This window comes from Delphinus delphis, chromosome 9 (genome assembly GCF_949987515.2).
Source record: "Delphinus delphis chromosome 9, mDelDel1.2, whole genome shotgun sequence".
Lineage (NCBI taxonomy): Eukaryota > Metazoa > Chordata > Mammalia > Artiodactyla > Delphinidae > Delphinus > Delphinus delphis.
This window is the reverse complement of record NC_082691.1, coordinates 92469176-92495563: the sequence shown is the minus strand read 5'-3', so window position 1 is coordinate 92495563 and position 26388 is coordinate 92469176. Positions and strand designations below refer to the sequence as shown.

General features: G+C 41.8%; 1 protein-coding gene across 1 annotated transcript in view; it reads left to right on the top strand.

The window, feature by feature from the left end:
• Positions 1 to 26388, top strand: part of KIAA1549 (KIAA1549 ortholog) — a 146661-nt gene that overhangs the window by 76012 nt on the left and 44261 nt on the right. The window contains exons 9-12 of the mRNA XM_060020021.1: positions 3595 to 3772; positions 6771 to 6958; positions 16190 to 16386; positions 18116 to 18231. Of these exons, the coding sequence (XP_059876004.1) occupies positions 3595 to 3772; positions 6771 to 6958; positions 16190 to 16386; positions 18116 to 18231 (679 nt within the window). The remainder of the gene's footprint in view (positions 1 to 3594; positions 3773 to 6770; positions 6959 to 16189; positions 16387 to 18115; positions 18232 to 26388) is intronic.

The following is a 26388-nucleotide window of genomic DNA, read 5'->3' as shown; positions in this document are numbered from 1 at the left end:
CTGCCTGTTGTAAATAATGTTACAGTGAACATGGGGTGCAGATATGTTTTCAAGATAGTGATTTCATTTCCTTTGGAAATCCCAAAAGTGGAATTGTTGGTCCATATGCTAGTTCTAGTTTTAAATTTTTGAGGAACCTCCATACTCTTTTCCATAGAGGCTGTACCAGTTTACATTTCCACCAACAGTGCATGAGGATTCCCTTTTCTCTACATCCTCACCACCACTTATCTCCTGTCCTTTTGATAATAGCCATTCTGACAGGTGTGAGGTGATATCTCACCGTGGTTTTGATTTGCATTTCCCTGATGATTAGTGATGTTGAGTACCTTTTCATGTACCTGTTGGCCATTTCTGTATCTTTGGAAAAATGTTCAGATCCTATGCCCATATGTTACCCAGATTATTTTTTTTTTTTGCTATTGAGTTATATGAGTTCCTTAATATATTTTGGATAGTAACCCCTCATCAAATAATGATTTATAAATGTTTTCTCCCATTTCATAGGTTGCCTCGTCATTTTGTTGATTGTTTCTTTTGCTGTACAAAAGCTTTTTAGTTTGATGTAGTCCCATTTGTTTATTTTTGCTTTGTTGCTTGTGCTTTGGGTGTCTTATCCAAAAAATCACTGCCAAGATGAATGTCAAGGAGCTTTTGCCATATATTTTCTTGTAGGAGTTTTACGGTTTTAGGTGTTTCCATTTGGAGTTAATTTTTGTGAGTAAGATGGTATCCAATTTCATTCTTTTGGATGTGAATATCTAGTTTTCCCAACAACATTTATTGAAGGGACTATCTTTTCCCCATTGATTATTCTTGGCTCCTTAGTCACCAGGGTCTTTTGTGGTTCCATATGAATTTTAGGATTGTTTATTTCTGTAAAAAAATGCCATTGGAATTTTGATAGGGATTGCATTGAATCTATAGATAGCTTTGGATAGTATGGACATTTTAACATTATTAATTCTTTTGATCCATGAACATGGGATGTATTTTCATTTATTTGTGTGTTCTTCAGTTTCTTTCATCATGTCTTATATATTTCAGTATACAGATCTTTATCTCCTTGGTTAAATTTATTCCTAAATAGTTTATTTTTTTTGAGGCTATTGTGAGTGGGACTGTTTGTTTCTTTTTCAGATACTTTGTTATTAGTGTATAGAAATACAACTGATTTCTGTATGTTTATTTTATATCCTGCAACTTTACTGAATTTACTTACTCATTCTGATAGTGTTTTAGTGGATTCTTTAGGGTTTTCTAGATATAAGATCATGTCATCTGCAAACAGAGATGGTTTTACTTCTTCCTTTTCAATTTGGATGCCTTTTATTTCTTTTTCTTGCCTGATTGCTCTGGCTAGGATTTCTAGTAATGTGTTGAATAGGAATAGTGAGAGTGGATGATCTCATCTTATTCCTGATCATAAAGGAAAAGCTTTCAACCTTTCACCATTGAGTACAATGTTAGCTGTGGGTTTGTCATATATGGCCTTTTCTATGTAGAGGTATGTTCCTTCTATACTCAATTTGTTGAGAGTTTTTATCATGAATGGATGTTGAATATTGTCAAATGCTTTTTTTGCATCTATTGATATGATCATGTGGTTTTTATCTTTCATTTATTAATGGGATGTATCACATTTATTGATTTGCATATGTTGTGACTCTCACTTGATCATGGTACGTGATACTTATAATATGCTGTTGAATTTGATTTGCTAATGTTTTGTTGAGAATTTTTGCATCTGTATTCCTTCGAGATATTGGCCTGTAGTTTTCTTTTTTTATAGTGTCTTTACCTGGCTTTGGTATTAAGGTAATGTTAGTGTCGTAAAATGAATTTGAGAGTGTTTCCGCCTCTTCAATTTTTAGGAAAATTTTGAGGATTGGCATTAATTCTTCTTTAAATGTTTGGTAGAATTCATCAGTGAAACCATCTGGTCCTGGGATTTTCTTTGCTGGGAAGTTTGTGATTACTGATTTAATTTCCTTACTCATTATTGGTCTGTTCAGATTTCCTATTTCATCATGATCCAGTCTTGGTAGGGTGTATATGGCCAGGAATTTATCCATTTCTTCTAGGTTGTCAAATTTGTTGGCATGTAATGTTCATAGTAGTCTCTTTTGATCCTTTGTATTTCTGTGGTATCTGATGTGATGTCTTCTCTTTCATTTATAGTTTTTGAGTCCTATCTCTTTTTATTGGTTAGTCTAGCTAAATTGTCAATTTTGTTTATCTTTTCAAAGAACTGACTCTTAGTTTTGTTAATCTCTTCTATTGTTTTCCTGTTCTCTATTTCACTTATTTCCATGCTAGTCTTTATTATTTCCTCCCTTCTGCTAACTTTGGGCTAAGTTTGTTCTTCTTTTTCTAGTTTCTTGAGCTGTAATGTTAGGTTATTTATTTGAGATCTTTCTTTTTTCTTGATTTCATTTATAGCTGTAAACTTTCCTCTTGTAAGTGCTTTTGCTGCATCCTGTAAGTTTTGATACGTTGTGTTTCCATTTTAATTTGTCTCAAGATATTTTTTAAATTTCCCTTTTGATTTTTTTGTTGTTGTTGTTCACTGGTCGTTCAGGAGTGTGTTGTTTCATTTCCAAGTATTGGTGAATTTTCCAGCTTTCCTCCCATTATTGATTCTAGTTTCATACCGTTGTGGTCAGAAAAGATACTTGATATAATTTCTGTCTTTTTGGAATTGTTGAGACTTGTTTTGTGGCCTAACATATGGTCTGCCCTAGAAAATGTTCCATGTGCATGTGAGAAGAATGTGTATTGTGTTGCTACTGGATAGAATGTTCTATATGTTTGTTAGGTTCATTTGGTCTATAGCATTGTTCACATCTGCTGTTTGCTTATTGATTCCTGTCTAGATGATCTATCCCTTTTTGGGAGTGGGATATTAAAGAGTTTATGATATTTATTATTTCAAGAGCAGTGGTTCTCAACTGGGGATGACTTTGCCCCCCCAGGGTTCATTTGGCAATGTCTGGAGACATTTTTGGTTGTCACAACTGGTGAGGAAGGGCATGGCTGTTGCTACTGGCATTGAGGGAGTAGAGGGCAGAGATGCTGCTAAACATTCTACTATACTTGGGATAGTGCCCCACATCAAAGAATTATCTGGATCAAAAATGGCAATAGTACTAAGGTTGAGAAACCCTGCCCTAGAAGAACGGGGAGAAAATGCTAATAGATTTGAGAAAGGATTGGCTAGAACCATCAATAGTTTCAGAGAACCAGGGATGTACCTAACTGTTATGGTTGATGTTGGGAGGACAACAGTGCCCTCCCATGACCTGTTGGAGCTGGTTGGTGGCTATTGTAGGCTGGACTTGGTATGTTCTCTGTACCCTGCTTGCCCCTTCGTCTCAGAGAAGACTTCGAGCAAGACAAAGCACATTTGTTTTTCTGCACAGAGGAACTTTCATTTTGACTGTTATTCCCATCAAGAGAGCGTCTTGGGCATTCTGGGATCTGGAATGGTGTAATGACCTTATTAGGGATAGGAATAAATCCTGAGTAACACAGTTACTCAGGCGTCTGGAAACATGAGCTTCTAAAATGCTAATAGTTTCTGTTATCTTTCAGGTGGTAAATGTGTCAAGGCTCGAGGGAGATGATAATCCCGTGCAGCTCATCTACTTTGTGGAGGATCAAGATGGAGAAAGACTCAGTGCAGTCAAGTCTTCAGATCTGATTAACAAGATAGATATCCAGAGAGCAGCCATCATCTTGGGTTACCGAATTCAAGGAGCTGTTGCCCAACGTAAGTGCGTGAGGTGTGGCCCCTCACAGTCATCTGTGCTGTGCTGGAGTCAAAAGCCAGTCTTTTTCTGACAATAAACTCTGAATTTAAAGCATTCTTACGTTCGCATAGTAGATATAAGAGGTCAGTCATTAAAATTAATTTGCCAAGACCTTCTTTATTTTGATTGCATGCAGTTGTAGCATTCGCTGTTCTTTTTCCTACCCAGCATTTTATATTCATAGTGTTATAGTGAGTTTTAGTAGCTTGAGTTAACTTTAATAATTTTCTCCTCCTCCTGTACTATTTAAAAAAATTTTTGTCTTAGGTAAAATAATGTGTTTTCTCTGTATATATTCCAAACTCTTACATGTCATATTTTGAATGTTGATGGGGACAGTGAGTCACGCAGGAAGCTGGGAGGTACCCTCTGCATTTATTGGCTTCCTTCTGGGTCTTTTAACACAAAGAAGTCCTTGATTCTTACCCTTTTCAATCCTGTTTCTCTCCCACCCTGTCCTCATATCACTCATAATTTAGAAAGAGGTATTTTGGTATTTCTTTATTATTGTTGGAAGAGTCTAGGCTCCTGCTCCCCTGGCAATGGCTACTCTCAGTGCCGTTGTTCCCCAACTCATAGATGTGGGGTATTTAAAATTGAAAAGGAGAGGCATGGAAGAGTATATTTCTCTAAATATACCTTTATGAATCAGACTACTATTTTGATGTGGGTGTTTTTCCTTTATAATCCTGGGAGCAATCCTTGTAAGAGCTCAGAGAAACTTGCTCCCAACAGTAAAGGGATAACTACATGTTCAGAAGGAATTTAGCATCAGAGAGTGTTGAAAAACTCCCGAGAAACTTCGGCGATGAAGGCAGTTTTTAACAAATGACAGCTTTGAAATTATCCTCCATGATGGAATGTCCTTTGTAAGAGCTATACTTGACCCTGGAAACTAACCAGGATGAGGGCCATGGGCACACTTTCTCCATTTTATAGGTGACGATGGGGAGAGCTTATAGGGAGAGTTGAAGCAAATAACCATTGGTGCTTTGTGTTTGCGTGTTTGAGATATGATTGTATATTAGTGTGTTCTATTTCAAAGCAGTGAGAAAAAAAATAATGAAGCATTTACTTGTATTTCTTCATATGTGACATTTCTGATTGTCGGAGGAGTGCCCCACTCCAGTTAAGCACTTCACTTTTCAGAAAAGGTTGCTTGCAGTAGGCTCTGGGCACCTTTCAAGACTACTTTCATCTGCTTTTGCACTCCTCTTGCCTCAGTTTCATGCTGAAAACCAACAGTCCTGGGATTGGGAGCCTAAGCCAACACCAGGGCCAGCCCCAAAACGGCTGCGGACTTGATGTCAGGCCCTCGTTTTGACGAGTCACAAGGTTTTACTAGGTTAGAGCTAAGAAGAGGACCCAGTTGTCTCAGCTCCTCAGTTTGGTTGTGTCACTCCTCTATTGTCAGCTGTTTTCATGCTAAATGAACTACATATACAAACTCTATTCAGGTCAAATTAAAAAATGCAACATTTTAACACTTTGCCACTTTCTCCATTTCCCGCATAGTCGCTGCTTTGTGATTTGTGCTGCTTTCACAGCGCTTGTGCCTGGGAGGGCTTGCGCCCCTCCCTGGTCACTCTCTAAGAGGCCTAAACCCAAACTTAAACCAGCACTAAGCATCTTTTTATTGTTACATCTCTGAGTAAAAACATTGTGATCCCATAGCACGTGTTAACCATTATAGGATATGAAAAGAGCGTAAGAGTTAGTCCCTGCCCAGGAAGACTGATATATATTTGAAGAGACGAGGCTTAGAGTCAGGACCATATTAATGAGCAAAGTGGTATAGTATACCAGGATGATACATTTATGTAATAAAGTGCATTGTAGAAGAATAACGAGGTACCATTTACAAGACCAAGACAACCAAGAACAAAAGAACTTGGACAAGGGGAATCTAGTGCGGTCACGGAGAGGTCGTTGTGCAGTGGCCCCAGCGGATGAGAGGGTTGGGCGCGGAAGGGCGGCATTTTGGTTTTCAGAGCCTGGTGATTGGAACCTGAGCTTTAAGAGGACCAGGGAAGCAGTTTTAAGAAGAGCTGAATCTTGCGAGAGGATGAGTACGGAATGAAGAGGATGAGGGCCCAGAACTGGGAGGCCGGGTTAGGGAGAGGAGCTGGTGAAGGAAATTAAGGAGGACAGAGTAATTGAAGCATGATCGTCCAAGGCCATGAAAGATGGGGGGCTGAGGCAGGGGAGGGGGTGGGGAGGTTGGGGAGTGGAGGATTCAAAATAAGTAAGTTGATTTAATGTAATTTTAAAGTTGACAACTGGTATAGCAGTTTCAGTTAAAAGTCATGGTTTTTTTTTTGCGGTACGCGGGCCTCTCACTGTTGTGGCCTCTCCCGTTGCGGAGCACAGGCTCCGGACGCGCAGGCTCAGCGGCCATGGCTCACGGGCCCAGCCGCTCCGCGGCATGTGGGATCTTCCCGGACCGGGGCACGAACCCGCGTCCCCTGCATCGGCAGGCGGAGTCTCAACTGCTGCGCCACCAGGGAAGCCCAAAAGTCATGTTTTAATTGAAGGGTTGAGGGAGAGATCTGGGTAAGGAAATGAAGGCAGTGCTCATAGATTGCTTACTGTGACGTTCTAGTTTTTGGTAAGGCAATATTCCTGCAGTGAGAATTTAGGGAGGGACCTGGTAGAATAAACTGGACATCAGGAGACGTGGAATAAACCTACTTTGCCATTGAATTAGCCATTTCCCTTTAGACACGTCATATATGTTGCTGTGATCCCTACTGTATTGTAGATGGAATGTGTCGTGTTTGTTTACTGTGTCCCGTTCCCTGTCATCAGGAGACCATAGTCTCTCCCCAGTTGTCTTGAGCTGAAATGACAGGAACTTCCGTGGTTTCTCATGGAAGAGGGCACATTTACTGCCCAGAAGGGCTGTCCAGTAAAGGAGTGCGGAGGACTCACTGAGAGACCTTTCTTCCTCGTCTGCAGCTGTGGACAGGGTGAAGAGGCCATCATCCCCTGAGTCCCAGAGCAGCAGCCTCTGGGTCATTGTGGGCGTGGTCGTGCCAGTGCTGGTGGTGATGGTGATCGTTGTCATCCTCTACTGGAAACTCTGCCGCACGGACAAATTGGACTTTCAGCCTGACACCGTGGCCAACATTCAGCAGCGTCAGAAGGTAAGGGACAGACTCCTGCCCTGCGTTCCTGTGAGCGTCCTGTGGACTGGGGTAGGGCAGGTCAGGTTCCTGGTACTGAAGGACATGGGGGAGAGCTGGTCAGGAAATCTTTTGGCTTTAGTGGTGGTGTCCCTTTGCCTCCATGTTTGCTTAGAAACCCAGGTCTTCTGTAGTATTAAATACATGCCCAGAAAATGAAGCCATGTGAAGGCTTAGCAATGCTGTGGGCTCTGAGTTCCACTGTGATTTTATTTTTGAGATGTTCAGTTAGAAGATCACATCCATTCTGTGTATGAATTCTGATCTATTTTAACCCTGGATATTTTCAGAGAACAGGAGCCAAGGAAGATTTTCTTTGATCTATGTATCGATTTCTTTCATACACAACTCGGCTGGCCGGCTCCTTTGTTTTCCGTCCACCATATTGAAAGCCTACTTGTCCACCTTGATCAAGACCACATAATCATTAAAAAATGGTAATACATGCCTTAAACATTTTAACTTTATATATATATGCACACACACACATACATATATACACATACATATATATACACACACACATATATATACACATACATATATATACACACATATATACACACACATATACGCACATACATATATACACACATACATATATACACACATACATATACACACATATATATACACACATACACACACATATATATACACACATATATATACACACATATATACACACACACATATATATACACACATACATATACACACACACATATATACACACACGCATATATACACATATATACACACACATATATACACACACATACATATATACACACATATATACACACACACATATATACACACATATATACACACACGTACATATATATACACACACATATACACACATATATACACACATACATATATACACACACATGTATACACACACATACACACACACATACATATATATATATACACACACACACACAGACATACACTATATAAAATTAGTCTTTACTTGACAATCTTTAAAAACAATTTGGAGTATTAGTCTATCGAAAGGAATTCTGTGTGGTCTTTCTTGTGAAGAAACAACGCACGTAAGGCATCAGCTGCAGTTTCCACTTTGGGTTTCTCTAGGGAAGAGCAAAGCAACCTGAGTACAGAATTTTCTAGATGTTTTTCAATATCCCCCCCCACCCTGCTCTGCAGTCTTTTAGAGTTAATTCTCCTGCGCCTAATTTGTCAGCAGTTTCTTTTTTCTTTCTTTCTTATTTTTTTTCAGCAGCTCCTTTTCCATGTGTTTCCAAGGCATTCAGTTCAGTTTTTATGGTAATAGCAGTTCCCTTGTCACACTTAGGTTTCGACAGTTTCTGCAGTATATGTCACGTACCAGTTTCAGAGGAAGACATAGCCTCTTGGTCAGTATCCAGCTCCCCTGGTGAGCAAGAACATGCCAAGTAAGAGAAGAGCTCATTAGGTGCAAACACTGAGCTCAGCGCGCACGTCAGCCACACCCAGGGCGTGGGAAGTGGTGCTCGCGGACTCTGTTTATTAACGTGTACCCACTACGGGTCTCACGTATTTAGAGGACTCACTGAACTCTAAAAGTTTGCTAAGAAAAAGCAAGCCCGAGGCAGAAAAACAAGAAATAAAGGATCGCCCTGTTAACCTTTTAATTTTACTCTGATTTTCTGGGTATACAAAAATTCTGCATTGTCAACCTAGACCTGATGGAGGAAACAAATAAGTATTATTTAAAAATTCATTTTGTTTGTAAAAGTAAATGAAGAGCATTCTTTTTCTTACGAATTAAGTAAGAAATGCAAACTCTTGATTACATTGCAAGCTTATGGTTACCCAATATTTTGGAAGCAGTTTCTACTAAGGTTATATTTATTACCTATCTTCATTTATTATTTACATAGTCTGCTAAAGTCGTTTTGTTGGTAGATTGGTGAATAGCACGGAAAAAACCTGGAAAAAAGTCCTTACTATACTACGTGATTCACAGTGTGAATTTCATCGTAATGAGATCAACAGTAGGTTTGGAAATGCTTTTGTTCTGGTCAAAGAGTGTTGTTACAGAGAGATTTAACCAGTGTAGATGGTTACATATTTAGGTCAGTAATGTGCCGTGCTTCCTCACATAAACACTCCTGTGGAAGCCCATCCATTGTCTGTTACTTCAGTAAACTATCAGAGGACAGCATCCCTTGAGTTCACAGCAGACTATTCCGCAAGCTTTCGCCTTCTCCCACTTTTACTTCTGAAGGAGTCTCACGTCCCAGATGTTGTTGTACATCAAAATGGACAGTTTCCAATAGAACTTCAAGCCTTTGGAGTCCCTCTTCTGCAAGTGCTGCCTGGATTTGTGCATTCCCTTTCACAGCATCTTTGCACGAAGGGCCTTCTGCATGGAGGACTCCCTGACAGAAGAGGTGTTTTCTGACCCTGTTAGGAGCGTAGCAGGGTCTTTGTTTTGCTGGCAAAGGCACTCACCATATAGATCTTGTCATGTTTTTATAGTGAGAAAATGATCATTTCTATTTAGTTTAAAAATAAATATCTCTACTTCATAAGCATTTCTTCTAAGATTATCTGGCAATAGTGAAGGGCCTCCAGCCTATTCCTTGGAGCACTTTGCAAAGATGCTGTCTTCCCTGTGACTGCAAGAGCTCTTTTTCCTTCTTGTGCGGCTCTGTGTTTTCTCTCTACGCTCTGCTCACCCCGCCCCCTGACGGCGCTTCACCACGACTCTCTGAAATCTTTTAGCAAATCCCAGAGCTGCAAACATCTGGAAACGATAAATGTGCTGACCCAAAATCCACACCCCCTTCTTCTTGTAACCAGAAGGAAACCTCTTCATATTGTCTGGGAGTAGGTTAGTTTTGAAATATGATGAGAGAGGCCATTCTGTCTTATTCTGAAGCAGGGTCTTTTAAAATTTCTAATGAGAAAGAAAAAAACCCCTAACCCATGTCTTCCTTTTATCTGTATTCCCTTTAATCTGTAGCCCAAAGGCATCACTTTTTTACTGCTCCCAGTAAAATTGCAGCTTGGACCCGCCTCGCCCTGCTGAGGTTCTATTTAAAGACATGAATGGCATTGGCTAGATGCTGCCGGCCCTGTGGAAACTTGTTCCTTCTGCTGGGGACAGTCCACACCCGCTGGTTGGCCTAGGACCCTGGTTCTTAGCCGGCTGGCACTGTGGGCAGCCAGATGGAGCTGCCTCAGCCACTGCCTGCCTGTTCATTCACCAAACACTGAGCACTTGCTCTCAGACAAGCAGGGCTGGGCTGGGTGACAAGCACAGATAACATGCGATCCCTGCCTTCGAGGGCTTTCATAAGGGAGAAAGAAGGACAAGCAGCTAAAAGCTGACACGCAGCAGCGTAAGTCTGTCCAGGGCACTGAGGGAGTACAGGCAAGGGGCAGCCACCCCTGCGTCTGGAGGTTGTGGAGGTGAAGTGGGCCCAGGCAGGAAGGATGGAGCAGAGGTGAGTGGAAGGAAGGGCACAGCCAAAACCGAGGCCACAGAAGTAGGCAAGAGCCATTCTTGGAGGGGTTTATGGGACACGTCAGGGGGCGGAGGTGATGCTGTAGGCCCTGGGAGCCACTGAGGGGGTCTCGGGGTGGGGGGGCTTGGACACATCTATGTTTGGAATCTCCACTGAAGGGGCTCCACGGGGTGAAGCGAAGTTCCAAGAGGGTTTCTTCCATCTGAGCCGAGTTCATCTCCTCTCCCTCTGCAAGGATCCTGGTAACACCTAAAGTGTTGGTGGTTTCAGTGTACCCGCGTGATTTGCTGCGGCCTGGGGGCGGGAGAATCTTGGAGGACTGCTCGCCACCTCCTAGACCTCAGGGTGACCAGCGGCCCCGTGCTGGGCTGCAGTGGAGACCCGCAGGTGGCAATAGGTGCGCCTTGTCTTCACCTCCTGAATGGAAGCAGCGTGGTGGCTGTAGTGACTTTTCACACACCGCACCCATCAAATAGCAAATGCTTAAACAATGGCTCTCTCTTCAAGGCTGCACATTTTTATTCAGCCACTTTGGGGATTTGCTCTGTGGTTTCTCTTGTCATCTTAACTGCTCCTTCCCAGGGGTTCAGGCTAGCCCGAGTACTGGGGACTTCACTGTGTCGTGTTCCATCTGGGTCGCATTATATTTATGGCTTACATGTTTTAAAATTCATCAGGCGTCTCTCCTGTTACTTGGCTGACCTGCTTTTCCAGCCCACCCTGACTTGTCAGCGACATATTCCGATGAGATACAGACAACAGGGTCTGTCTCTTCTGTGATATATTAAAGAAAGAAGGAACAAAAGAGCCGTCTTTCCTCAGAAAACCTGGGTCCTAATGGGAGTATTGAAGGCACTAATGAATTGTGACTCTTTTATAAAATGCTGATTGACACTTATTCTGCATGTGGAGGCTGGAGGCACAATACAGCCAAACTTAACTCTAGATTTTTTTTTAAGACTTGGAAAAACTAGAAAAAGTGTTCCAGAAATTAAGGATGAAACAAAAGGAGCCAATTCCATAAGTGAGGAAGACAGTGTTTTCTCTAATTTTTTCCTTCTGTGTAGACGGCTTTTGTTTTGTGTGTAAGCAAAAAAATTTCTATTGTTTATAGAAGGAGGTGACTCACCCATCCTGAGAGAAGTCAGGGATCTAATGAACGTATTTAAAGGTATCAGTCAGGGGGCTTCCCTGGTGGCGCAGTGGTTAAGAATCCACCTGCCAAGGCACAGGACACAGGTTCGAGCCCTGGTCTGGGAGGATCCCACATGCTGTGGAGCAACTAAGCCCGTGTGCCATAACTACTGAGCCTGCGCTCTCGAGCCCGCGAGCCACAACTACTGAAGCCAGCACACCACAACTACTGAGCCCGGGTGCCACAACTACTGAGCCTATGCTGTAGAGCCTGCGAGCCACAACAACTGAGCCCACGTTCCACAACTACTGAAGCCCGTGCGCCTAGAGGCCGTGCTCTGCAACAAGAGAAGCCACCGCAATGAGAAGCCCGCGCACCGCAACGAAGAGTAGCCCCCCGCTTGCCGCAACTAGAAGAAAGCCTGTGCACAGCAATGCAGCCAAAAATAAATAAATAAAATATAATAAATAAATAAATAACATAAAAGAAAACTAACTGCATTTCCATAAAGACAAGCAAAAACAAAAACACCAAAACTTACCAAAAAAAAAAGATATTAGTCAGAATTAACAAAAGCCAGCAGGACTTCAAGGCTATAACAGATGTATATTTCATATGACATCTACCCTTTTCTTGGTTCCCCACAAAATCCAGTAAGTTTGGTGCTTCAACTGACCTTTTTGAAATTCATTCAGTCATCAGATATTTATTGAGGGTCTACCACGTGTCATGTCCTGTTGCTGAATTACAAAATTTTGTATCTAAATTTATATCTGTAGCTTTATCTGGTCTCTGAGAACTCTCAGCTGACTATATTAAGTGCTTGATGTTTCACTGACCAGCAGCAGTAACATTGCTGTCAATCTCATTTGCGTGGTGCCTTGGCATTTATGAAGCATTTTGACATTGTCAGGGAGGAAGAAATGTTCTAGGTTTTCCTGGCTGGTCTACAAATTAAATTGACCTGAGACAGGTTAACAGGAGGAAATCACAGAAAGGTTTAATAACATGTATACATGGGAGAGACGCATGTATAGAACTGAGTAACTCACCAAAATGACCAAAACCCTCACCTTAAATATCACCTTCAGCTAAAGACGAAAGAGGATGTTGGTGGTGGTTTGGGACTTCAGAGGGGAGGAAGGCAGTTCACATGGAGATGGAAAAGCAAATGTTTGCTAGACAAATGCCTGCTGGGCCAGTCAGAGACGGGACGCAGAGAGGAGTGGTGATAGCTCTCTTTCTGGAGTAGGTAGGTCCTCTGTCTGTATTCTGTTAGGCAGTTGGTGGGGGAAGGGAATATCAAACTTTCTTCCTGAGTCTTTTGGGCCTTGATTGTTTTCAGCTTGAAATAATCCACATGCCGGAGAGACATTTGGGGTAGCACATTCTGTTTCCCTATGACATATACATATGTACAATATGTTTCTTACATGAACCTGAGATCGTGTCAGGGAAGGCATTTAGTTCCTGGATTTGGGTACAGACTGCACCAAGGAAGCAGTGTTGTCCATATTTTTCCCGTATCAACTTTGGAGACCTTTGCTTAGAGGAGGCAATCTGGGGCTCCTCCTTCAATTTTGATAAAGCAAATCATCTAAGTTGCAAAGGTGGTGATGTTGATGATTAAATGACTGTTGATTATATCTGTTATTCTTTCATTTATTTATTTAAATCTTTATTTATGTATTTTTGGCTGCGTCCGGTCTTAGTTGCAGCGCTTGGGCTTACTTGCCCTGTGGCATGTGTTATCTTAGTTCCCCGACCAGGGATCGAACCTGCACCCCCCTGCATTGGAAGGCAGAGTCTTAACTACTGGACCGCCAAGGACGTCCCTATTGTTTCATTTAGAGGCACCTTATGGAGCTAAAATGAGGTGCAGCTGGGGTAAAAGCAGACACACGGATGACGGGTGTGCTTCTTCTATGAAGTGGGAGAAGGATTCTTCAGAAAGGAGAAACCAAAAGTTCATATACAGAAGTTGTCAGTTTGGAATTTGATTCCTTTGAAAGGGCCACATGCCCCTAGGGAGGTATACACCCGCAGAGATCTGGGGAGCCCAGCTGAAGGCGGCTGGTAGGTCGGGGGGAGTCACGGAGCTGCAGGTCTGGGCTCATTCTTTGGGCAGCAGCGTTTGTGAGCCGAGGACTGCGTGCCACTCACAATCTGTGTGGTGAAGTAGACTGCTGGTAACACGATATCGTTAACTTAGAAAATACGGGCACGCCAGTCTTTGCCTTTTGTTTCTGAGCAGTGTCTTTGTGAACTCTATTTCTAGTAAGTTCTGTCCCCCTCTGCTGGTGTAAGCCATTATTGCAGGCTACTTTCCATCTACCCATCCAGCCTAGATTTTTAGTGCGAAAAGACCTTAAGAGATCACAGTCGAAGCCATTGACATTGTCACTCATCTGTGCATAAAGTTGGCACAAATACGCCGAAACCTTTCACTTCTACGTGCCGTATATTGTCTGGCACAGCTCCTTAGATGGGTTAGCCTTTGTCTTCTGACTGATGGGACTCTCTGTGGGTGTGGAATTCAGCCCGATGGGATTGCAGGTGGGGCTCCTCCCAAGGAGACCCTTGGGACAACTACTAATATGTGGTTTATTTTCCTCTACTCTGTAAGCTTGAATAAAGGAAACGGTTAACACCCACCCCTGGCACTTTCAGTGTCACCAAAACAGTGCCTCACCTTTATTGCCCACGTTTCTGTTCCTCTTCAGACCTCATTCTGTCTTAGCACAGGCCTAGAAGCTGACCCTGGACTCTGTGGCCGCAGGGCTCAGAGGGTTTTTGTTGTGGGTTTGCTGTTGGTACCGGGTATCCCCTGGTAGGGCTTCTGCATCCACCAGTGTGAGGGGTACACTTGAGAAGACTCCGCTCTCCTTCATCTTTGTTACTTCCGTTACTTCCGTTGGCCACTCCTTTCTAGAAATTCTTTATTCCCTTGGCTTCTGTTACATTAAAGTTTCCAAATTCTTTTTTCTTTGAAGTCGCCTATTTTGTTCCTGGCTTCCTTTTCCTCCTCTTAGCCGCAAACTGTTTGATGTTCTCCAACATTTTACCCATAGGCTCTGTTTTCATCTTGGAAAATCTCAACTCCCCTACGTGTCACCTTCTATACAGATGCTCTCCAGGTCACACCTCCAGCCTGAGAGTTCCCCCAAGCTTGTCCTCTGTTTCCAGCTATGCTGAGCTAGCTACTTTTCCTTTTCTTTTTTTTTTAAAGGTCAAATTTTTTTTTTGTTTGTTTTTTATAGATTTATTTATTTATTTGTTTATTTTTGGCTGCATTGGGTCTTCGTTGCTGCGTGCGGGCTTTCTCTAGTTGTGGTGAGAGGGGGCTACTCTTCGTTGCGGTGTGTGGGCTTCTCATCGTGGAGGCTTCTCTTGTTGCAGAGCACAGGCTCTAGGCGCACGGGCTTCAGTAGTTATGGCACACAGACTCAGTAGTTGTGGCTCACGGGCTCTAGAGCGCAAGCTCAGTAGTTGTGGCGCACGGACTTAGTTGCTCTGCGGCATGTGGGATCTTCCCGGACCAGGGATCGAACCCGTGTCCCCTGCATTGGCAGGCGGATTCTCAACCACTGAGCCACCAGGGAAGCCCTGAGCTACTTTTCTTTGGAGCTTTTCCTGCCATCTCAAACTAAGCATGTGTGGAGCGAAACCTGTCTTTCTACCTCTTCGTCATCATTCCTTTGCAACTCACCTTTTTCTTTTAATGTCACGTCTACTGTTTGGGATACCCTGAATGTAGCTTCATGTCAGCACTGGAGTCTTTCTCCCCTTTGCCTCTCGAGTCTGTGTTCAGCTTCCGTGTGCTTCTGCCTGGTCTCTAGAGCTGTTCATTCCTTCCCATTTTCCAGAGCTTTTTATTTCTTCCCATTTTCATTGCTGAGGTTTGGGCCCAGGCTTTCGTCATTTCGTGCACGTAGTACTGTTGGGCCCTCTGACTAGTCTCCTTTTGTCCTAAATGCTTGCATTTTAGAAATCTGCCTCTTTAGAAACATTTAGTGGTTTTCTGCTCTAGAAGCTGGCATGTGGAGTCGTCTGCATACAGGCTGGCCTTCTCTCATTCCCCTACATCCTGACCGTTCTAGTGCAGTTAATGTAATCTTTTCCTAAGCCTGAAGTCTTCTCTGGACCTTGACACAACTTAGAACAATCTCTGTGTAGCCACCTCTTTTTATTTCCAAGTTTGGCCTGTCCTCTGAGGCCTGGCACAAGTCCCCAGTCTCTAGGAAGAATATCTCAGCCACGTCAGCCTCTGGAATTGTGTAGCTGCTCTGACAGCAGTCAGGGATTGTCTTGTGATGTCTTTTGTGTTATGGTCTAAATATCTAATCCCTGTACTTGAATCTGTAGCAAGTATCTGTCTTGTCTGCAAACTCTAGGTATAAACCCTGCACAGGTCAGTGCTTTAGAGATGCATGTTGAGCTGAATTGCAAGCACACTCCTGGATCAGAAGCTGGCACTCACAATCTTGCCAGCCCTCACAATCTCATCTCATATTCCTCAGATTCAGATTAATTTCCTGTGTGTGTGTGTGTGTTTGTGTATGTCTGTTTCAGTTGCAGATCCCTAGTGTGAAGGGCTTCGACTTTGCTAAGCAGCATCTGGGTCAGCACAATAAAGATGATATACTGATCATTCATGAGCCAGCCCCGCTGCCAGGACCTGTGAAGGACCATGCCACGCCCTCTGAGAATGGAGATGTGCCGAGCCCCAAGGCAAAGATCCCTTCCAAGAACGTCCGTCACCGAGGAAGGTTCTTACCGGGCTTTCTGTATTTTTCTCTAGCGTGGCATGCGTTTCTGTTTTCCATTTGTCAGTTTCCAGTAGCAGAAAGGCTGATGGTGAGTGTTGTCTGGGTCTGCAGCTTGGAAGGCTGACAACATTTGCCCAAAGTCAACGAACCTGATGGCTCTTGATCCACTCTAATGGACTCTCAAAGGAGGCCTGTGTGCTTTCCTTCCCCAAAGTGTTTAAGATTAGAAATCACTGTCCATCATGGTTTGGTGATCCGCCTGGAACTTCATTAGGGATTGACCAGCTCTAGGGTCCATATTGTGGGGTGACCATGCCAGGCCCTCTGGAGGTGATATTAGGAATAATGTATAAAAAAATGCATGGCCTGTGATACACAGTCAGCCAGTATCAGCTTTGCCCTTGCCCGTTAATGCCAGCCACTGGAGCTGTGGCTTCCTTGCTTGGTCTGCAGGTGACCTTCACCATATCCTTCTCTCCTTGCTTGGCTTTTCTCCATGTGCTCCTCTTGTCCCCCATGTTAGCATGTGTGCATGGATTCTTCATCGCCTCCCCCTGCCCAGCTCCCCTTTCCCAGTTAATTCCCATTCCACTTATCAAAATTAAGTGCAGAGAGAACTGCTTGCTAACAGACTACCTAACATCACCCGGTGACCCTGTGAGACGGGCTACAGCTGTGTGAAGACACGGTTCAGAATCAGGTTTTATTAACTTGACTTTAGATCAAAGAATGTTCAAGCTTTGGTATTGAAGCCTCAGATTATCATCTTTCCTTTGAGCTTTGGAACTCTAAATCCTGATTTTCTGCTGAGAAGGGGAAAGTGTATGATCATACCAACGTTCAAAATGATCTTATTATTTCTGACTTAACAGAAAACCTACTCCAGTGTTTCTGGCCTAGTTTTAAGAATTTAACGAATGTTAGAACACACTCTTTACAAAAGAAGATGAATAATGTAGAGAGATATCATTTGCTTAATTACTTTGCAGAGTGAGAGTAAATCAAATCATTAAAGATTATTGAATATGCTAGTACAGTATAGCAAAGTCTTTTTTTCTCCTCTGGTAGCTTCATCCTAAACATTTAGTCACAACATCTTAATGTTCTGCATGGTTAATATCATATTTTAGCATGTCTCAGGGGCACCAGAATGTCTCGGCATTTCAGGAAGCCCAAAGAGAAGGGGTGTTAACTGATTAAGGATTTTCACTAGCCTGGTGCAACCTGGGTTCTGTGACACCCTTGCTCTTTATATATAGAATCAAATCTCAGCGATAATCATTGCCTTTGTGTTGCAAGTGTAGGCTTCTTCCAAAGATTCGGAGTTATATGGGGTGACTGCAGAACTACCCTGGCTTCTTAGGAATTCTGCAGACCCAGCTAACGCCTAACCAAGCTTGAGATCCTCTAATCCAACCCACGCCAGCCCCAGACTGCCAGTCCAAGCCCAGGGAGCTTGGAGACCATCCTCCACTGGGTACCTGGTTTCCTACCATTTGTTGAAATGAGCCCCCTGAGCCGTTTAGTCAGCTGTGTCAAGCTGTCTTCACAAGGTGACTGTGTGCTATTAATGTGTTCCTTGAAGATGCCATGCCACGAAACAATGTTTTGGACTGTTTGATTTCTCCCAGTTTTGCCTGGAAGCCTGACTTCCACATCCAAATGAATGTGACCTTTCCCCCACCTTTCTTTCTTTTTCCTAATGTTTGTATTTGTTTTGTGTCTGCAGAGTTTCTCCCTCAGATGCTGACTCTACAGTAAGTGAAGAGTCCAGTGAGAGGGAAGCAGGGGACAAGACTCCAGGAGCGGTGACCGATGGCAAGTCCCACAGAGCCCTACAGAGTGGTCTGTGACCCTTCTTGTTCTCCACTTTAAAAGTAGTAATTATGAGGGAATTCCCTGGTGGTCCAGTGGTTAGGACTCCGTGCTTTCACTGCTGAGGGCTGCAGGTTTGATCCCTGGTCAGGGAACTAAGATCCCACAAGCTGTGCAGTGTGGCCAAAAAAAAAAAAAAAAGTAATTATGAGGTTCCAATAGACTAGGGTTTTATACTACTTCAAATGCAGAACATTAAAAAAAAACCCCAAAACCTGTGCAGTAGAATATTCATCTTTCATTTAGTGAATTTCTCAGATTGACTGTCACCATCTAACACTGTTTTTGTGTCTGCATTGGGATGGGGCCATGCTAGAAGTCAGAGATTCACTGATAAATTTTGAGGTTAACAGTCACCTTCTACGCTAGTGGCGGCTTCTAAGGATTTTCCTCTCCGAAGGACAAGGAGGAACCAAACTAAAGAGTCTCAAAAACTGCATCCAGGATTCAGTGACCTTTTTGGGAGCCTGTTCAAGTATTTCACAGCTGTCACTGTTAGAAAGTCGATTGTTTCTCATAGGCCCAAGTGCATTATATTTGGTCCTGGCCCTAGATCTGTCTCCCAGAAATAGTTGAGTGTGATTAGATGGTTTAGCGTATATTTACATGTGTTGTCAGACGCTGTAACTCCTTAGGCCAGGTATGAAATGTACTTCACTCCCCTTCTAAAGAGTATTGTCATAAAACTTATGCCCTGCAGTAGAACTAAGCCCATAGGTCTTAGTAGACTTGGAGCATTTTTTGGCCTGATGACAAGGTAGGTTGGTTTTAGTTGAATTGATTCTGTTAAATGTGCTAGTACAGCTCTTATACTTGCTGGAGTTTTTTTTTTTTTTTTTTTTTTTGCGGTACGCGGGCCTCTCACTGTTGTGGCCTCTCCCGTTGCGGAGCGCAGGCTCCGGACGCGCAGGCTCAGCGGCCATGGCTCACGGGCCCAGCCGCTCCGCGGCATGTGGGATCTTCCCGGACCGGGGCACAAACCCGTGTCCCCTGCATCGGCAGGCGGACTCTCAACCACTGCACCACCAGGGAAGCTCTGCTGGAGCTTTATTGATGCTTCAGGGTTGTGTTTTAGCAATGCAAAGAAAATTGGGGTGCCTCAGGATATCATTTTTATTTTAATTAATTTATTTATTTGGCTGCACCACTTGCAGGATCTTAGCTCCCCTACCAGGGATTGAACCCAGGCCCTTGGCAGTGAAAGCGTGGAGTCCTAACCATTGGACCACCAGGGAGTTCCCAGGATATCATTTTTAATAGTACTTTTTATACTTACATTTTCATCACAAATTTCTTTGTATAAAGATGCAGTACAGAGTGAACCATATTCTATAAATGAATAGATTCTGGTTGGAAGCTGGAGGGCCTGTTCTATCACTGTCATGTTTGTGACTTTGTATGTCCCTGAGTCTTTGGGGCTCCTGTGGGATTAAACTAGCTGGTTTTTGAGATTCCTTCCAGTTGTTTCTTTTTTAATGTTACAAAAATACCCCTTAGGGCTTCCCTGGTGGCGCAGTGGTTGAGAGTCCGCCTGCCGATGCAGGGGACACGGGTTCGTGCCCCAGTCCGGGAAGATCCCACATGCCGCGGAGTGGCTGGGCCCGTGAGCCATAGCCGCTGAGCCTGCGCGTCTGGAACCTGCGCTCTGCAACGGGAGAGGCCACAGCAGTGAGAGGCCCGTGTACTGCAAAAAAAAAAAAAAAAAAAAAAAAAAATACCCCTTAGAATAAGGGAAGAATAAAGAATTTTTTCTTTAGCTCTAATTTCATAGAATCTTAAAAATTATTTAGCGTTATGGTAACAGGTGTACTGTTTCAGATAGACAGGATTAAAATCTAATTTTGATTCTGGTAAAGAAATATTGGGGAAAAAAAATCAGCTCTGGAGTTTCTTAATTTCTGTTAATTGCATATCTGAGAAAATCTTGCTTTCAGTTCCTGTTTTTAAGTCCTTACTGTTAGTATTAGAACCAGTATATTCGACATGGCTAACAAAAATCAAATATCACTCAACATATATTTAAAATCCAAGTAGTAAGCATGTCAGTGTTGGGACTCGACTCAGAGTTGACCATGGAAGGAGACAAGAGGGCTAGATGTTCTCCTGGGTCCTAGAAGCTCAGATGCCGCTATTTTGATTTGAAAATGCACCAGAATTTGTATGTTATTTTCATGCTTTAGAAAGATGGTTTTCTCACTACAAATATCAATTCACCTGTAAAACTTTATTTACTTCTTAAAAATTTTAATGCTGCCATAAAGGTGTTTTATTCCTTGCCTAGAACTTAGTTAAATACCCTATAAAACTATTCTGAATTTTTATTCATAGCTTTTAAATTATTTTGTAATTCACATAAAAATCCATCTTGTGTTGCAAATCCTAATGAAATACAAATTAATGGAGGCGGAAGGTTGCTTGAGAACCATTCTGGGTTACTCCTCCAAGCTGCCCTGGGACCGGTGTTGCTGCTCACTACAGCGGGTGGCATAGCTGCTGGGTCTCTTTAGACTCCTTGGCAAGGCTTTCGATGGCTGTCACAAGTCATCCAGCATTTTCAGGGCCCACCTTGCAATGGAAGCTGAGAAAAGACCGTTGTTTTGGTTTTGGGTCAATTCAAGGTTGTACTTTATTCTTTCCCAGCTAACCATTTTTGGAAGGTGGCTAGACCGTGATGCATACCTTTACAACCTTCGAGACCCTTATGAGATTATTCACGCTGTGTTCAGTGTCCCTGCGTTCACAGTTATTGCAGTTTTAGAATAAGTCACATCATTACCACTGCTTCCCCTTAGCAAAGTTGTGAAGACGGCTGAGGTTTGGAGTAACACATGTTCCTTACGTGAAGGCAGCTACGTTCAGGCTACCAGTGCTGTGTCCAGGCATAATTCTAGTCTTCTCTGTCTCTTCTTTATCATCAGGAATAAACCACGTAGGTAAGGATGGCTAAATGCTGAGTATTTTCTTTATGCTCTCCGTAGGTTGCATGTATGCAAGGCTGTGATTTTTAAGTATTTAGAACTTCATTAATTTGAATTCAGCAAGTCCAGATTCTGGAATCTCACATAGGAACTAAGCTGACATTTACTTTTGCACATGCTAAAGAGTTTGCAAAGCAAATTAAATTTTTAACAACAATGTAGGGTGACTATTTTGACTACATCTAACATCAGAGTTTTTCAAGTAATTGTGGAGGACACATTTATAAATGATTGAGACCATAAATTATAACTCTCCTCTTTTCATTATAGTGAATTCCCAGAGTAGAATTTTATAAACTTAGTTGAGATGGCTAGTCATTTACTCATGCAGTTAGCAAATGTTTACTAAGGGCCTGTGATGGGTTAGGTGCTGGGATAGGATGAAGACGAAGAGACAGATGTGATCCCTGCCTCACAGGATACTAATGTGGATACTAACTTAGGATACTAAGGATACAGGCCTTAGTATTAATGCAGTGTGATGTATTTACCAATAGATAATGAAATTAATATTTCTTTAAAAATGTTCTGTTGCTTTGGTATTTCAGTAATTCAGATTGCCTTTTCCTGCGTCATTTTGCTTTGTGGACATTATCCTATACTGTAATTTCTATCATATATATATATATTTTGTTTGTTTGTTTGATAATATTTGAAGAGAAAGGACTTTAATCCAAAGTCCCTACTTGCCTTAAGGCAGGATTCACACAGTATTGATCTCTACGTAGGCCTTGTACTTTCCATTGGTCGTTATTATCCAGGTAATTTTTTTAAAAAAAAATTGTGCAATGCGTAGCAAACAATAAAAATAACTGTGTTTATAATATGTATTATATATATATTTCTATGTATAATAACCCAATTTGTTTATCTATATGTATGGAGATATATGTATGTGTGTATATATAATATGTGAATATGACAGATAACAAACTGCTCTTTTCAGCCTTTTGGAAGAGCTGGGTTCCAGGCAGTATAGAGGTTGAGGGTTTTCTGCATGTCCCCTGCTTCTCCTGTTGCAGTTGGTGAATTATAGAGCGAGGATCCAGGTGGGGAGTGGGATGGGGCATGGACAGGAGTGAGACACAGGCCTGCAGCTCCCTGGACCCGGGCAGGCAGACAGCGCAGCGGGGAGGGACCTTTCTTCCTGGTCACCTTTGCACCCTGATCTTGTTACCATCCTGGAGGAAAGCAGTCTCAGCCTTAGGTATCAGTAGCTTAATGGGACACCCTTGTGACATCTGCTGTCACTTTAAAAGTTCGGGTTAGCAAGGCTAGCCTTATCTGATGAAGCTAATTATCTCCTTCTAGGCTTCTTGCCTGTAATTTGAGTAGCTGAAGGGATGAATGGTGGTGTCTGGCTGTGCTTGTATTGTGCAAATGGTCAGGCTCCCTCCAGGCAGGGAAAGAAAGCTGGAGAATAGCCTGAATCCAGACAAGTCTGCCTCCTGGACAAGAGAGATGTCTTCGTTCACAGAGCTATGCACATAATTTCTCATCACTTGGGATAGCAAGTGAATATAATTCAAATTAAGAGGAAGTACAAAGATATACGTACCACTGATGTGCGTTCCTTCTATACAGTATCAACTACTTACTCCTTACTGCTTTGCTCAACACTTCTTTTTTTTAATTTAATTAAAAAAATTTTTTTATACAGCAGGTTCTTATTAGTCATCAATTTTATACACATCAGTGTATACATGTCAATCCGAATCTCCCAATTCATCCCACCACCACCCCCCCAACACCACTTTCTCCCCTTGGTGTCCATACGTTTGTTCTCTACATCTGTGTCTCAATTTCTGCCCTGCAAACCAGTTCATCTGTACCATTTTTCTAGGTTCCACATATGTGTGTTAATATATGATATTTGTTTTTCTCTTTCTGACTTCATGCACTGTGTGTGACAGTCTCTAGATCCATCCACGTCTCAACAAATGACCCAATTTTGTTCCTTTTTATGCCTGAGTAATATTCCATTGTATATATGTACCACATCTTCATTATCCGTTTGTCTGTTGATGGGCATTTAGGTTGCTTCCATGACCTGGCTATTGTAAATAGTGCTGCAATGAACACTGAGGTGCATGTGTCTTTTTGAATTATGGTTTTCTCTGGGTATATGCCCAGTAGTGGGGTTGCTGGATCATATGGTAATTCTATTTTTAGTTTTTTAAGGAACCTCCATACTGTTCTCCATAGTGACTGTATCAATTTACATTCCCACCAACAGTGCAAGAGGGTTCTTCCCTTTTCTCCATACCTTCTCCAGCATTTGTTGTTTGTAGATTTTCTGATGATGCCCATTCAAACTGGTGTGAGGTGATACTTCATTGTAGTTTTGATTTGCATTTCTCTAATAATTAGTGATGTTGAGCAGCTTTTCATGTGCTTCTTGGCCATCTGTATGACTTCTTTGGAGAAATGTCTATTTAGGTCTTCTGCCCATTTTTGGATTGGGTTGTTTGTTTTTTTAATATTGAGCTGCATGAGCTGTTTATGTATTTTGGAGATTAATCCTTTGTCCGTTGATTCATTTGCAGATATTTTCTCCCATTCTGAGGGTTGTCTTTTCATCTTGTCTATGGTTTCCTTTGCTGTGCAAAAGCTTTGAAGTTTCATTAGGTCCCATTTGTTTATTTTTGTTTTTATTTCCATTACTCTAGGAGGTGGATCAAAAAAGATCTTGCTGTGATTTATGTCAAAGAGTGTTCTTTCAAAGTTTTCCTCTAAGAGTTTTATAGTGTCCGGTCTTACATTTAGGTCTCAAATCCATTTTGAGTTTATTTAGGTGTATGGTGTTAGGGAGAGTTCTAATTTCATTCTTTTACATGTAGCCGTCTAGTTTTCCCAGCATCACTTATTGAAGAGACTGTCTTTTCTCCATTGTATATCCTTGCCTCCTTTGTCATAGATAGTTGACCATAGGTGCATGAGTTTATCTCTGGGCTTTCTATCTTGTTCCATTGATCTATGTTTCTGTTTTTGTGCCAGTACCATATTGTCTTGATTACTGTAGCTTTATAGTATAGTCTAAAGTCAGGGAGTCTGATTCCTCCAGCTCCGTTTCTTTCCCTCAAGACCGCTTTGGCTGTTGGGGGTCTTTTGTGTCTCCATACAAATTTTAAGATTTTTTGTTCTAGTTCCATAAAAAATGCCATTGGTAGTTTGATAGGGATTGCACTGAATCTGTAGATTGCTTTGGGTAGTATAGTCATTTTCACAATATTGATTCTTCCAATCCAACAACATGGTATATATCTCCATCTGTTGGTATCATCTTTAATTCCTTTCATCAGTGTCTGACAGTGTTGTGCATACAGGTCTTTTGTCTCCCTAGGTAGCTTTGTTCCTAGGTATTTTATTTTTTTTGTTTTAATGGTAACATGGTAATGTTAAATGGTAATGGTAAATGGGATTGTTTCCTTAATTTCTCTTTCAGATTTTTCATCATTAGAGTATAGGAATGCAAGAGATTTCTGTGCATTAATCTTGTATCCTGCAACTTTACCAAATTCATTGATTAGCTCCAGTAGTTTTCTGGTGGCATCTTTAGGATTCTCTGTGTATGGTATCATGTCATCTGCAAACAGTGACAGTTTTACTTCTTCTTTTCCAATTTGTATTCCTTTTATTTCTTTTTCTTCTCTGATTGCCATGGCTAGGACTTCCAAAACTATGTTGAATAATAGTGGTGAGAGTGGACATCCTTGTCGTGTTCCTGACATTAGAGGAAATGCTTTCAATTTTTCACCATTGAGAATGATGTTTGCTGTGGGTTTGTCATATATGGCCTTTATTATGTTGTGGTAGGTTCCCTCTATGCCCACTTTCTGGAGAGTTTTTATCGTAAATGGTGTTGAATTTTGTCAAAAGCTTTTTCTGCATCTGTTGAGATGATCATATGGTTTTTATTCTTCAGTTTGTTAATATGGTGTATCACATTGATTGATTTGCATATATTGAAGAATCCTTGCACCCCTGGGATAAATCCCACTTGATCATGGTGTATGATCTTTTTAACGTGCTGTGGATTCTGTTTGCTAGTATTTTGTTGAGGATTTTTGCATCTATATTCATCAGTGATATTGGTCTGTAATTTTCTTTTTTTGTAGTATCTTTATCTGGTTTTAGTATCAGGGTGACGGTGGCCTCATAGAATGAGTTTGGGAATGTTCCTTCCTCTGCAATGTTTTGGAAGAGTTTGAGAAGGATGGGTGTTAGGTCTTCTCTAAATGTTTGATAAAATTCACCTGTGAAGCCATCTGGTCCTGGACTTTTGTTTGTTGGAAGCTTTTCAATGACAGTTTCAATTTCATTACTTGTGATTGGTCTGTATTTTCTGTTTCTTCCTGGTTCAGCCTTGGAAGGTTATACCTTTCTACGAATTTGTCAATTTCTTCCGGGTTGTCCATTTTATTGGCATAGAGTTGCTTGTAGTAGTCTCTTAGGATGCTTTGTATTTCTGCGGTGTCTGTTGTAAGTTCTCCTTTTTCATTTCTAATTTTATTGATTTTAGTCGTCTCTCTCTTTTTCTTGATGAGTCTGGTTAATGATTTATCAATTTTGTTTATCTTCTCAAAGAACCAGCTTTTAGTTTTATTGATCTTTGCTATTGTTTTCTTTGTTTCTATTTCATCTATTTCTGCTCTGATCTTTATGATTTCTTTCCTTCTGCTAACTTTGAGTTTTGTTTGTTCTTCTCTCTCTGATTCCTTTAGGTGTAAGGTTAGATTGTTTATTTGAGATTTTTCTTATTCCTTGCGGTGGGCTTGTATAGCTATAAACTTCCCTCTTAGAACTGCTTTTGCTGCATCCCATAGGTTTTGGATTGTCGTGTTTTCATTGTCTATTGTCTCTAGGTATTTTTTGATTTCCTCTTTGGTTTCTTCAGTGATCTCTTGGTTATTTAGTAACGTATTGTTCAGCCTCCATGTATTTGTGTTTTCTACGTTTTTGTCCCTGTAATTCATATCTAATCTCATAGCGTTGTGGTCAGAAAAGATTCTTGATATGATTTCAGTTTTCTTAAATTTACTGAGGCTTGATTTGTGACCCAGGATGTGATCTATCCTGGAGAATGTTCCGTGTGCACTTGAGAAGAAAGTGTAATCTGCTGTTTTTGGATGGAATGTCCTATAAATAT